Genomic DNA, 14,662 nt, shown 5'->3' with positions numbered 1-14,662 from the left:
AGTGTATGTATATGTTTATAAATAAATGAGTTAATACATAAATAACTTTTTTTTTTTACACTAATATGGGTACATGATTTAAAAAAATGGAGAATCACAGATCCTGCTGTGGCTAAACATCCCATAATTCTATATTAAAACTTAGCTTGTCCGGTTCCTTTCCACTTCCACCATCTGCAGTCCATTAGCATTGAGTCCATCATTAGTATTCCCTGGGGAGCCTTTACGAACCCAGATGCTTCGCCCCACCCTCAGATATTTTCACTCAGCTGGTCTGCAGTACAACCTTGACCTCTGCTTTTTGGGGGCAACCACTGTGTCAGAGCAGCTTAACTCAGAACAGAGCCTGGCATATAGGAAGCACTATACAAATGTTAGCTAGTATTATTATTGATAGTATCTTGAGATCCCTCCTGAACCAACCCCACTTCCCTCGCTTGCCTGGGGAACAGCACCAGAAGGACACTCTTGCTAGAAGCCACGAGGAGACATGAGCTCTGCACCCAGGACTCTCCTGGCTCTCAGACCCTGTGGGCTTTTTAATATCAGTGCTTTCACAACAAGCCGCTCTTCGTTTGGTTCAATGTTTATTATTGTTGTATTTGCCCTGAAGAGCAACCACAAATGCTTTGAATAATAGATGAGAAGGTGGATTCGTTTTCCAGTAGATTTCATCAGCATCTCTGCCTATCTGACCAAACTAACTGCCAAAGTCAATGGATCCTAGGGGATTCCCAGGAGGAGGAGGAGGAGGAACCACTAATGTGGAATTTGCCTGCCATTCTATGCAGGTTTTGCTTACTACTTTCCTTTTGCCTGCACTGGCCCCTGAACCTCTGGTGGGGGGAGACAGAAGAGCAGACAAGGGTAGAGAAGGTGGTGGGGGAGAGACATACCATTATCTCCCTGGCCCTTGGAGTGGGGCGTCTCAGGCACGTCAGTAGAGTCTTTGTGCTCTGCAGCTTTCCTGGAGGTTCTCGTCTTGGTGGGCAGCTCTGGGGCCTGCAGCAAATTACTTGCAACACCTCGCATGCCTTTTTTCCCCAGTTCCTTTTCCACTTCTAAGAACCACACACAAAAAAACCCAGCAGCCATCAGTAACGGTTTCATTTTGGTATGTTGGTGTTCTTTTTCTTTTTAAGATAATAATGGTCATCTACACACAGTTAGAAAAGAGATAGGGATGCTGAAGAAACAGCACTTATCTTTCAGAAGAACTTGGCATGGTTATAAAAGACAAGAGAACTCAACATTCAGCCTCTCTGCCCAGCGTTCTGGTCTCAGATAACTTGCTTGCCCATGTACTTCTACTGGGAAGTGAAATGAAGGACCAGGGACTTAGTCCCAACATGGCCGCCCCTCCTAGCCCAGTCTTCCATCCAACTGCAGAGCACCCTGGGAAAGGCAACTTTACCATCTGATATGCTGGATTCCTGAAACATTGTTTCAAAGGCTTGATGGATTTCAGCAAAGGAGGGTCTGTCAGAGGGATTCCACTGCCAACCTACACAGATGAGACCAGAGTCAGACCACCCATGAGGCCTTGTTAACAAGCTTAGAGCTAGCAATCCTCAAGGAAAAGTATGAAAATTAAAGAAGCATTCCAATCTTGCTAACCACCTTTTGCTGCAACAAGTTATAAATGACAAATGCCACTGTGTCCTACTACAGACATTAGGAATTTGAAAAGACGTTAGATACTGGCAAGAATATGGGTTGTAAAACCCCAGAGAGACTTCTGACAGTAAGAACTTCATTTACAAATATATTTCCCCCATCCTCACTGCAGCTGGTGCAGAGAATTACTAAACCAAATAAACCGCCTTCTATTCCACCCTTACACTTTATGGTTATCAAAGTCTGAAATCCTTATCAGGAAAGAAATGCTAATTAATCTCATTAAAATGAGATTAAAAATGATTACAAGGCTTGATAATGCCCAGCTTCAGTGAAGATGTAGAGAAAGTCACTTATATACACTTCTGGGAGGAGTACAAATTGGTACAATCTTTTCTGGAATATAATTTGGTAAAAATCTATCAATACTTAAAATACACAAATCCCTCTGAATCAACAAGTCAGCTTTTAGAAATATTGGTATAAGTGGGCAGAGATGTATTTACAAGGATGTTTGTTCCTGCCTAGTTTATAATGGCAACAAATAAATGTGCAAAACAATCAAACGCTCACCAAAAGAGGACTGGACAAATGAATACATCATTTAATGGAATGCTAGGCAGCTATATGAATATGGAAGAGAGAGATCTAAATATACAAACATGCAAAGATACGCCTGCTATACTAATAATAAGTGGAAAAAGTTGAGAAAATAATACAAAATCATATAAATATAATAATACAAATATAAATAACACCGGCTGGATAAGCATTACCTGGCATGTTTATCTACTATATTAGAATGTTTGGAGGTATGGCCCAGAAATCTGTATTTATTAATAAGAACCCTAGGTTTAGTATAGATCAATCCAATTTTTGCTTAAAAAACAAAAAACTCTCACGTATACAGGCAGTCCCCGGGTTACAAACGTCCAACTTGCGTACAACCTGTAGTTACGAACCAGTCCCTGCAAAGCCCATTATATTAAAAATTTGAGGTACATACAGTGGTTCATAATAACAATGGGTGCTACTTTGTGACATGCATCAAAAAATTATTATCACTGTATTATTACATTCATGATATTCTAGCATATATGGAAGTGTTTCTTTAATGGTTTTTATGCATAGAAAGGTACACTATATACTACGGCAAACATCTGACTAACTGACATTAACTATGAATCGTACCTAACCGTTCCAACTTACGTACGAACTCAACATAAAGACAGACTTAGGAATGGAACTCGTTCGTAATCCAAGGACTGCCTGTATATATCTATAAATAAAGGTATATAAAACACTGAAAACAGTTTGGAAAAATATGTACCAAACTATTACATTAGTTGCCTCTGAGGAATGGGAATGAGGAAGGAAATAGAATACTCTAATTCTTTACTTTATGTGTATACTCCTGCATTGCTGGAATTTCTTACAATGCCCACGTATAATTTTTAAAACTGGCTGGGAAAGGCTCACATGCTCGCATGAGTTCATAGACTTTCTCTGGGCAGCCTTCTGGGCGTTCCATGCGATAGTCTTTCTCCAGTAGTTCATACACCTGGGACAGGTCAATTCCTGGATAAGGTGACATGCCATAGGTAGCTATTTCCCAAAGCAATACTCCAAATGCTAAAAGAAAAAAGAAAGAAAAAGTTGAAGATGTGTAAGATTTAACTCGATTACATTTAAAACTAACCACCTGTGCAGTACACATCAAAAGTTACGCCTTCAGAAGCAGTCCAGGCCCTGACAGATTTTAACAGGCTTCTTAATTAACAACCCAGGACAGAACAAGACAGTATCAGATTTTCAGTTTATTCACCACCACAGAGCAAATGTGCTAAAGAAATTAAGAGGACTGTACTGATCAACCCCTATGTGGTCTTTTAGGTAATGTGACCATTTTGCTGGAATATGTCATGGAAAGAACATAGGGCTGAAAGTTAGGAGGTCAAGTTCTACGCACTGCTCTGTAGTCAACTAGGTATGAGACTAAGACAGGCCACCATTCTTTTCTGGGTGTACAAGATTATCTCTAAGGCCCATTCCAATGCTAAAATTTTCTTAAAAACCTTATGGAATCTTTGGAACGTTTCAATCACAGTAAGTAGTTTATAGTTCTTTCTCTCATGGACCCTTATGTATATACAAAGCAGAGTAACTACAACAATCTGTCAGGAGTCTAACAAAATTCAACACCCATTCATCTTAATAGGATTTGATGGATACTTCCTGAATATAATAAAATATATGTATCTTAGACCAAAAGTAAATACATTTATTAATAAGGAACATTAGAAGCCTTCCCATTAAAGTCAGGAACTAGACAAAGATGCCTTTCACCTCCTTTTCTATTTAACACTGCACGGAGCTATATATTAACCAACGCAATTAGACAAGAGAAAGAAATTAGAAGCATTTAAAACTTGAGAACAGACACAACTATCTCTATCTGCAGATGATATAATTACATATCTCGAAAACACCAAAGAACCAATGGAAAAACTTATACAACAACAAGAAAATTTAGTAAACTAGCAATTTATAAAATTAACATGCAAAAAATCAGTAGCCTTCACTAGGAAGAACCCAGTTGTACTAGATTAGGACCAGAGATATCAGTATAAACTCATGTTAGTTTAGTATATATACAGATGGAGAGATACAGAAGCAATTATAGACGTGTATATACATGGGTTAGTATACACATATATATTACCTAGTTCTATATGTTCAGAGGAACTAGAAGCAGTGACACTCCAGAAGCAACAAGTATAGCCAGTGTCCAGATCTTGATTTCTAAATACCATTCTCCAATAAAAGGAACCAGAGCTCCTTGGAGAAATGGCTGATTCTAGGGCTGGGATAGGGAAATGCAATGAGTATGGATCATCTTGTAGTACCAGAAAGTAAGGAAGTGCTCAAAAACCAAAAAGATGGGGACATGTCAAAGGGGCATAGGAAAACAACCTAAATGAGCTTCCAAAGATCAAAGCTGGAACAATATGAACATGAAAATAGCGTAGCACTGAAGTATAACCCAAAGTATAAAATAAGTATACATGAGTCCATATTGATATAAATAAATGATTGCTAACCTCCCTACTCCATTGAGGGTGGGCTGGATTTAGTGACTTGCTTCTAAAGAACAGAGCAAGGGAAAGGAAAACTGGTAACTTTACAGTGGAGAAACCTGGCAGTACTTAACCAAGTGATGAAGGTTAACATCACTGGAGACGTCATGTGGATATCAGGTACCCCTTCATATCATGTCACTTCTGTTATATTCTTTCAAAAAACCCATAACCCCAAACTAATCACAATAAAAACATCTTACAAACCCAGATTGGGGGACATTCTACAGTACACCTAGCTAGTACTCCCCAAAACTGTCAAAGTCAAGGAAAATAAAGACAGACTGGAAGATGAGAGGAATCTGGGGAGGCATGATAACTAAATACAATGTGGTGCCCTGGAGGTGACCTGAACTGGATTCTGGAGCAGAAAGAATATTGATGGAAAAACTGGTAAAATCCAAATAAACTCTAGAGTTCAGTAACAGTAAGTAACCAATGTCTGTTCGGTTGTGACAAATGTACCATGGTAGTGTAAGATGTTAACATCAAAGGAAACTGGGTGAGAGGTATATGAGAATCCTCTGTACTATCTTTGTAACTTTTCTGTAAATCCAAAATTATTCCACAATAAAAAGTTCATTTAAAAAATCAATAGCGTTCATATATAAAACAAAGCAGACATTATAATGGAAGAGAAGACTATTTTTGATAGCAATAAATAAACAAATAAAAGTACCGAAGTATACATTTAATAAGAAATGCCCCAAAACAGACTTCAACAAATAGAAAGAAACACGTTCTTGGATGAGAAAATTCAACTTCATAAAGAGGTCAGTTCTCCCTCAGATAACTTACAAATTTAACATGATCTCATAAAACAATAAACTATGGTTCACCTACATAACAGAGTTCCATAAAGCTGTAAAAAAGGAACGAGGGATGTTTCTACATACTACTATGAAATTATCTCCAGAATGCAACAGAAAAAAGCACAGTGGAGAAAATTATGTCTAGTTTGCTATAGTTTTTCTAAGAAAGGGGGTCTATGAATACACATAATGATCTGGACCAAAAAAAAAAAAAAAAAAGATGGAAGGTGTCTTAGTCATCTAGTGCTGCCATAACAGAAAAACCACAACAAGTGGATGGCTTTAACGAAGAGAAGTTCATTTCCTTACAGTAAGTAGGCTAAAAGTCCAAATTCCGGATGTCAGCTCCAGGGGAAGGCTTTCTTTCTCTCAGCCTTCTCATCAGTGTTCCTCCAGACTAGGAGCTTCTCGGTGCAGGGACCCCAGTCCAAAGGACACACTCTGCTCCCGGCACTGCTTTCTTGATGGTATGAGGTCCCCTTGTCTCACTGCTCACTTCTGTCTTTTATATCTCAAGAGACTGCCTCAGAACACAATCCAGTCTTGTAGATCAGGTCCTGCCTTACTAACACAACTGTCACCCATCCTCCCTCATGAACATCATAGAGGCAGGTTTACAACATACAGGAAAATCACACAGTACCAGGAATCATGGCCTAACCAAATTGATACACACATTTTTTGGGGGACGTAATTCAAACCATGACATTCCACCCTTTGGCTCCTAAAAAATCACATCCTTGCAACATGGAAAACATATTCACCCCATCATATCATAGCAAAAGTCTTAACTCCAAGTCCAAAATCCAAAAAATTCCTCTTCATCTGTGAAATCTAGAATACAAGTTACCTGCTTCCAAAGGTACAATGACAGAACAGACACAAGCTAAACATTTCCATTACAAATGGGAGAAATTGCAGGGAAAGAAGTGATAACAGGCATCAAGCAAGTCAGCAGAACCCATTACATTAGCCCTCAAGGCTTTGAAAATAATCCTCCATTCTCTGAGACAATTTACACAATAGCCCTGCCCTCCAGACTCTAGGTATAGGCCACAGTCTCTGGATTTTGAGTGGAGGCCCCTCGGCCCTGGGCTTCAGCTCCGCCTTCCAGGCCCACTGGGACAGCAACTCTGCTCCCTTGGCTTTAGGCGCACCATTCTCCTAGTCCGTGGGAGTGACAGCTCCACCCTTAGAAACACCAGAGGCCATGGCTCCACCCTTTGAAACCCCTGAGGTCATGGCCATACCTTTTGAGACTGAAGCAGCTCTGCTTCTTGTGTCCCTTGCCTCTTCAGCTTCTGCTTCCTATGTTGTCTCGGCCCTTGGGCCTCGGGCCTCACGCCCACATCTGCCCTGCTGGGGCAAGTGTTCCAAAGCTCAGTACCTCCACCGGTAAGTGCCCGGAGGCACCCCACTCCGCCAGGAAGCCTTTTGTGCAGACACTCAGCTCTCTCGCTCCGTGGGTCAGCAAGCCTAGCTCCACCGATAAGTGCCCAGAGGCGCCCCACTCCGCCAGGAAGCCTCCTGCTCACAGGCATTCAGCTCTCTCACTCAGTGGGTTGGCTCCAGCTCCGTCTTTCACCGGTCTCCTGGTTCTGCTGCTGTTGGCTCTCTGCTGCTGTAGGTCCTCTGTCACTGCCGCACGTCTATCCATTCACAGTTTTAGAACTGCTTCCACATTTTAGGTATCTGTTAGAGCAGCACCCCACTCCCGGTACCAAATTCTGTCTTAGTCATCTAGTGCTGCCATAACAGAAATACCACAAGTGGATGGTTTTAACGAAGAGAAGTTTATTTCCTTACAGTAAAGTAGGCTAAAAGTCCAAATTCAGGGTGTCAGCTCCAGGGGAAGGCTTTCTCTCTCTTGGCCTTCTCATCAGTGTTCCCCTGGACTAGGAGATTCTCGGCGCAGGGACCCCAGTCCAAAGGAGGCGCTCTGCTCCCGGCACTGCTTTCTTGATGGTATGAGGTCCCCCGTCTCACTGCTCACTTCTGTCTTTTATATCTCAAGAGATTGCCTCAGGACACAATCCAGTCTTGACACAACTGCCACCCATCCTCCCCCTCATTAACATCACAGAGGCAGGATTTACAACATATAGGAAAATCACAGTTACCAGGAATCATGGCCTAACCAAATTGATACACACATTTTTTGGGGGGACATAATTCAAACCATGACAGAAGGATAAATCTAAGTAAATAACAAATAAGTGTGCACGTATGTTACGTACAGGGGTACGCTGGAAATAGGATGAAGGGGGCAGGGATTGTTTTACATAATTATAAAACAAACTTAAATGGAAAAACAAGCAATCCTTGAAAATAAAAATTAAAGTTAAGCAAATGAACCTAAACCTGTATCCAACTGATGGCATATTCACCAGGGATGACTGTGCCAAATGATTTTACAACAAGTAACATGACTGCACATCCCTAATAAAACACATTTTAAGGATAAAAAGGTGCCAAAAACAAAACAAAAACATCAAAAGCAAAACTTAACCTGCATATTGTAATCGTGCTGTTGGTAGTAGTGCTGATATCAGTATTCTTGAATTGTTGTACGTGTATTATGGGATAGAGCAAATGCATATTTCTAATTATATATTTCCTGATGACATTGAGAATCAGAATTTTTGGCACAGAAGAAAGGAGATAAAGATAGAAGAGACTAAATAAAAAACCCTATAACCCTAAATCTGAATTGATAGTACCAATATGAATCCATGATATAGTTTATTCTTAAAAAAAATTTTTTTTTTTCCAATAGAAAACAATCCTTAGAAGAAACTTTCTTCCAAGGAGGAGCCAGTCAGCAATGGACCCAAAGAGGGTGCTAGCAGCAAGAGCAGTAACTCTAAGAAAAAGAAAAAATTCAAAAAACATCCCAGGAAGATTAGAGCGGACAATGGACATTCCCTGGGGGGTATACCCAAGGTGACTTCCCAACTCATCTCCCAGTAAAAATAAAAAATTCATAAATAGAAAACAAATCCCAGTTGTGTCCTCTGATAATGCCCCAAAACAATATGGCAATAAGTAACCCCTAGTGCCCAAATTATGGTTTTGAAATTACACTTTCCATTAAAAGAAACCAGGACTCCTTGGAGAAATGGCTGATTCCAGGTCTGAGGCAGGAAATGCACAAGATGAACCTGGAACATTCCATCATTCCAGAAAGCATGGAAGCTATAAAGACTACCAGTTTCTTGTCAAAAGGAGTAGGAGCTAATTTCAAGAGGTTCCCACTGGCCAAAGATGAGACAATCTGAATACCAATAAGGAAAATAACCGCGGTGATTGAAAGATATCAAATATATTTAAATCCCTGGGTTCATAATACTACTACCAAAGAAAAACAACAACAAACACTTAACTGGTAACCACTGAAGGGTATTAGGATGCCAACTTGTTATTTTGAAAACTGGTACTTAAGGCAAAGAAGCAAGCCTTTATCCTGTCTATCCTATAGGAACTATACCACTGAGTAACCAAACAGTACGTGAGGGAAGTTCCTCTTACAGACGCATTCAGCTAATGAATAAGGAATGACAGGATTAGAATATTACCATTTTGAAACCTCTAGTAAAGTAACGGATGTAGGCACTGGGTATCAACAACTGGTAAAATCATAAAAAAAGAGAAAACTGAAACAACAAGAAAAGCAGTGTTAAAAAAAAAGATGCAAACAGGAGTAATGACGGTAAGTAAAATGCATTTCAGGGGAGGTGTTTTGATGCATAGCTGGTTCTGTGCTTTCTAATTTGGTCAAAGGAATGGAAGAAACATGATCAGCTACATTTGTATGAGAAAAAAAGTAGATTTGCTGCTAAAAAAATAAAAAAGCGCAAAAAAGAGAGAAAACTAAGCATTGTGTACCTGCTGATAAAAGAGCACACCACTTTCTATGATGTAATTTTACCAAAAAGTCAAATCTGAATATGATCAAGCTGTCTAGACCCAACCATTAATTTACTAGAAATACTGAAGATAAAACCAAAAACCAAACCCGTTGCTGTCAATTCCAACTCATAGCGACCCGACAGGGGTCAGAACCTATAGCGGTCAGAGTAGAACTACCCCCACAGAGTTTCCAAGGAGCACCTGGTGGATTCGAACTGCCAACCTTTTGGTTAGCAGCCATAGCTCTTAACTACGCCACCAGGGTTTCCACTGAAGATAGAGGAACAAATAACAGCAAATTACAGTCAGCAAAAATCCAGATGTGGGAAACTCTAAAGGACAAATGACTGGGTTTCTTCAACAAATAAACAGCAAGAGAATAAAGAGATGGAAAGAGAACCTAAAAATTAAAAGATGCTTAAGAGATATATCAACTAACCATTATGTGAACCATATCTGGATCAAATTCAAACCAAAAAAAAGTACGACTGCTATGATTCCACTGGAAAACTGAACACTGGATATTTGATAATATTTAGAAATTACTGTCAATTTTGGGGGGAGGGGCATGGTGGTTATGTTAATTTAAAACGTCATCTTTAAGAAACACATATTAAAATATTTATGGACAAAATAATATGATGTCTGGGATTTGCTTCAAAATAGTAAGTGTCAAGGTAGGATACAGATTATTAAAGCTGGGTGACAGGCATACAGAAGTTCATTATATGACTGTCTTCTTTAGCATATGCTTACGATTTTCCACAATAGAGTTTAAAAAAAAAAAAAGGTAAAAATAAAAAATTATCACATAAGGCTTAGAGCACAGTAGCCTAAAGACGAAAACAAATTAATCAGCATTCCCTGCATAGAGAAGTCTCTGGGTGCCTACAGTGAGTGCTCCAGCAAACCCAAGCAGTAGACTTAGGTTGAAGACATAAAGATGGTAAGTGAAAAAAAAGTTAATCTGCCTCTGAATTACTCTGGAAAAGAAAGCTTACTTTTACTTCATTTCGGAGAGAAAAACACAGGGGAGAAAAGATTTTAAAATGAAAAAGGAAAAAAAAAAAAATGAGAAGGAAAACAAAGAAATGAAAGAGAGCAAGAAAAAGGAGGTAAAAAAGCAGGGAGAGGAAGAAAGAGGGAGAAAGGCACCGACCCTCTGGCTGGCACAGACTGTACAGAGCAGCAGCAGCAGCCCTTACCCCAGACATCAGACTTAATGGAAAACTTGTTGTAGGCCAGGCTTTCCGGGGCGGTCCATTTGATCGGGAACTTGGCTCCGGCGTGGGCTGTGTAGGTATCCCCTGTCATTAACCTGCTCAGGCCAAAATCAGCCACCTTCACCAAGTGGTTTTCCCCTACCAGGCAGTTTCGGGCAGCAAGATCCCTGGGAAAGGAAAAAGTTCATCCATGAGAGCTCCTGGGTAGCTTTCCAGCTTCACCACCGTTGAGTAAAAGTACAACACCAACAATGGGAAAATCAAGTCTGGTTCCCTGGAAACTTGCGTTAACTCCCCATCGGGGAGCAGTGTGGTTCCTCTGCAAACATACACTGAGCTCCTGCCACACTGAGAGGCGGCAAAGTGGGCTCCCTGGCCCCATGACTTGGAGCAAGCTTATTACTTTAGGACTCGGTTATCTCATCTGTAAAATGAAGGTAGTAATAACAGCACCTACCTCTTAAGGATGTTGTGACTAGTAATGAATTAATATGTAAAGTGCTTCAACTGATGCCTTGAGCACAGTAAATGTTGGGTGTTTGTGCAGTTATTACTACTATATGCCAGGTACAGGGGAAAAAACCTTAGCCCAGTCCTTGACTGCAAGAAGCTTACAGCAGAGTGAGTCTCCTTCTATCCTATTCAGAATCTAAAGCCCATAGCATTCCTAATTCAAACTGTGCTTCTTACTTTTCTTTCTTCCTGATGCTTACCCAAATGTAACCTAAAAACTCTCTCCTGTATCATCAGCTTCCTCTTGCCTCCTGATTCTCCCAGAGAGGTAGGAGTCTGATCTTTGGTTCAGGGACATTATCCATGAAATCACAAGGCAAACTGGATAGGAGGAATGAGAAATAGCAGCAGCTTAAGGCGATGGCTGCATAAGATAGCTTGATCATCAGCAATCAGAGAGAAATTAAATACAGAACAGTTGTGCCTAATAGGATTTTGGGAAAGCATTTTAAGTTTGCCTGAATGAAGATGGAATGGGCCTAGCCATGCAAGACAAACCAGAAGTGAAGAAATCTCCATTTGCAGCATCAGAGGGTTCGCTTTCTTGAGTGACAGAGCATCTGAATCGGGCTCTCCTGGAGCATAGAAAATCTGTCTTACAAGGAACCGCCAACATTTCACACATGATACTCTTATTCCTCACTATGAAATCTCACGTACAGGTTTCATACTTCAGTTAATTGGGTAGGAAAGGTCACAACTGTGGTGTGGAGAACATCTTGTATAAAATACTCCTGCAAAGCCCATCAGACTCTGTCCTGCATATGCCATTACTTTGCTAGGAAGCCACTTCCACCAGCAAAGAATGCAAAGGCCAGGATAATTGTGGCACACTTGAAGGTCAAAACACTCCAGCCTTTAAAACAGCAAAGATGCTTAATTTAGGCCTACACATATACAGTTCTGACAATAGTGGAAACATCCCTGAACCTGATGACAGCAAGTTAAGTGGAGAACGGAATGCTGATAGAGAGGAGGAAAAAAAAAAAGAAACCCACAAAAAAACAAAGCCTAGGTACTGGCTGTTACCATGAGTTTATGTAAAAGCAATGCCAACCACTCCCAGGAAGAGGTCATTACTGATGAACGCTGGCCTCGAAGGAACAATGAGCACTCTATTTCGGAGGGAGCTGTGATTATTAGGAAGGACGCCTTTTATGCACTTCATTTAATATTCCACTTAGTCCAAAATGGTTCAGAAGTGAAATACTTCTTACCCTGGGGATTAACTGCTTCATTGGTCCAGGGCCTAGGCCAGGCTGAATTTAGTCCTGGATGCATGCCCAAAGCCGGCTATGTCAGGAACCTAGCATTTGCCTTTGTTCCGAGGTCCAATGTGTTGCCAGCACTAAAGTTAGAAGCTGAGCCATTAAACCACGTAGACTGGGTTTTTTTTGTAAAAGGATGCCCGGGTTCCACACTCTGTGGCTCTGTGGGGACGGCTGCTTTGCCAGGCTCCTACCTGTGGATGAAGTTCTTCTTCTCCAGGTACTCCATGGCTGACGAGATCTGAGTGGCCATGTACAGTAGCACCACAGCATTCACCTCCTGCCGATTGCACTCCCTCAGGTAATCCAACAGGTTCCCATAGGTCATGAACTCGGTGATTATATAGAACGGGGGCTCCCGGGTACAGACCCCTGCCAACAAGACATCAAGGGCTTCAGTGTGCTGCTTGATTCCCAACTGAACAAGCATCAGAAAGGACAGGCACTAAAGAAAAAGCCTTCTGAAATGGATTCTGACTCTGCTCTTAAGTTGTGGGCCCAACCTCTAATGTGGTTCCGGGCACTTGTGGCTTGAGACTGTGCTCCTATGGGAGGGATACAACCATGTTCTTTTCTTTCTCTCAAGCCAGTGAACTTGAACTTGAACTTACACGGCCTCACATCAAATGATATAAATCGCTGTTAGTTCACCGCCATCTCAGCTCTGATGGTTACGTCTACTTACAGAATCACTTGAGTGAGAGAACTCTTGAAAATTCTTAAGTTTCAGAAGCCAATTTGAGATTTGCATTCTCTGTTTTTAGGTATCGATTTAAAATAATAACACTTCCCTCTCTCTCTCTCACACACGTAAGAGCACACATGCACACCATCCCACATAGACCTTTTACCAGGGGCTGAATGTTGGTAAAGACGTCCAAATCAGAAATCTTAATGTAGTAAGCTGCTTATCTCTTCTTTAACAGCATCTGCATCATCTCAGAGGGTTTAATTAAAAGTCCCTCTCTTCAGAGCTCTGAACACCTACCGAGTAACTGCACTAGATTAGGGTGTTTGATCTCTTTCATTACTGCAGCTTCTTTCAAGAACTCTTCCACCTCCATGGTGTCCTCCTGTGAAAAAAAAGCAGTGAAATTATTTCAGCAAGGAAAATGTTTAAGTGGAAGAGTATGACTTGCATGGCTAATATAAACTGAAGCTTCAACAGATGATTGACCTGGGCCACCATCTTCACTGCCATGCTGCTCTGGACATGCTCAGTGGCAGCCGATCATCAGCCCAATGGCAGAGACTTTTCTCCTTTGTTACTGAACTTTCTGAATGCTCACCCAGGGCAACAAATCAAAGTTGCCTTGTACACGTTGGCGACTTGTTTCTGGTGGCTGCTATGCAGAATGTATTTGTTCCCACTGTTGTGTGACGCTGGGGGTGGGGTGGATGTGTGGAGGAGATGTGGACAGGCAAACACTATAAACATGGTACTACTTTCCCTGAGATCAGCTTTGGCATCAAATCAACTAAGAAATATGATTTCCAAGGATTCCTAACATCCTTAAAAAAAAAAAAAATCACTTGACGAATCTGAAACATCTCTGATTTAAGGGAAGACACCAGCTATGCCCTGGTGACACAAAAATATATTGAGTAACTGATGAAGAATGATGCCTTAAAATACGGCAGAAACAGAGGATGCTGAACTGCTTAGGAGTGCGGCATCATCGGGCTCTTAATGAAGCAATCACCACTATCTGTCAGGTCAATTACTCAGATTCTAAAATAATGCTCACCAGCAGCTCCCTAACAGATTCACAAGTATCATCAGTACACGTCATGTTTTAGCAAGTTCACAGTATCTAAATGCCAAGGGGGAGAAAAAGATATTAGTAAATACCCAGGGCAAATGTGATAATATTTCTACATTTCCTCACTTATTTCCAGTCTAGGCTCAAGTCAGAAGAGCTGTGCCCTGGTCCTGTGGTAGACCCTATCACATAGGAGCCTTTGCTTTGGCTACACATAGGTATCAGTAAGGCTCTTTTTCACTTTAAAACAAACAAACAAAAAAAAAAAAAAACACTGTCCTATGAGCTGACCATCAAAACAAGAAGCCGGGTGTTGGTAAATAATACAGTCTCTTCAGCTGTGAGAACCTGGCTATACGGCCAAAGAAGGAAGCAATATACTGACCCCCCCCCAAGTTTCACCATGGAGTATGTATGTCT

The 14,662-nt window shown here is 40.9% G+C and overlaps 1 protein-coding gene across 2 annotated transcripts in view; it reads right to left on the bottom strand.

The window, feature by feature from the left end:
• The window catches only part of ABL1 (ABL proto-oncogene 1, non-receptor tyrosine kinase), a 163,642-nt gene that overhangs the window by 3,170 nt on the left and 145,810 nt on the right, over positions 1-14,662 (bottom strand). For both annotated transcript variants that reach the window (XM_004375763.2, XM_012555374.2), the window contains exons 5-10: positions 13,468-13,552; positions 12,674-12,851; positions 10,681-10,865; positions 3,097-3,249; positions 1,415-1,504; positions 897-1,061 (exon numbers count right to left, since the gene is read on the bottom strand). In XM_004375763.2, coding sequence (XP_004375820.1) covers positions 897-1,061; positions 1,415-1,504; positions 3,097-3,249; positions 10,681-10,865; positions 12,674-12,851; positions 13,468-13,552 — 856 coding nt within the window. The remainder of the gene's footprint in view (positions 1-896; positions 1,062-1,414; positions 1,505-3,096; positions 3,250-10,680; positions 10,866-12,673; positions 12,852-13,467; positions 13,553-14,662) is intronic.

The sequence above is a fragment of the Trichechus manatus genome, unplaced genomic scaffold (genome assembly GCF_000243295.1).
Source record: "Trichechus manatus latirostris isolate Lorelei unplaced genomic scaffold, TriManLat1.0 scaffold00038, whole genome shotgun sequence".
NCBI classification, from domain to species: Eukaryota; Metazoa; Chordata; class Mammalia; order Sirenia; family Trichechidae; genus Trichechus; species Trichechus manatus.
Note: the sequence above shows the minus strand (reverse complement) of the source record. Positions and strands in the feature narration are given on the sequence as shown.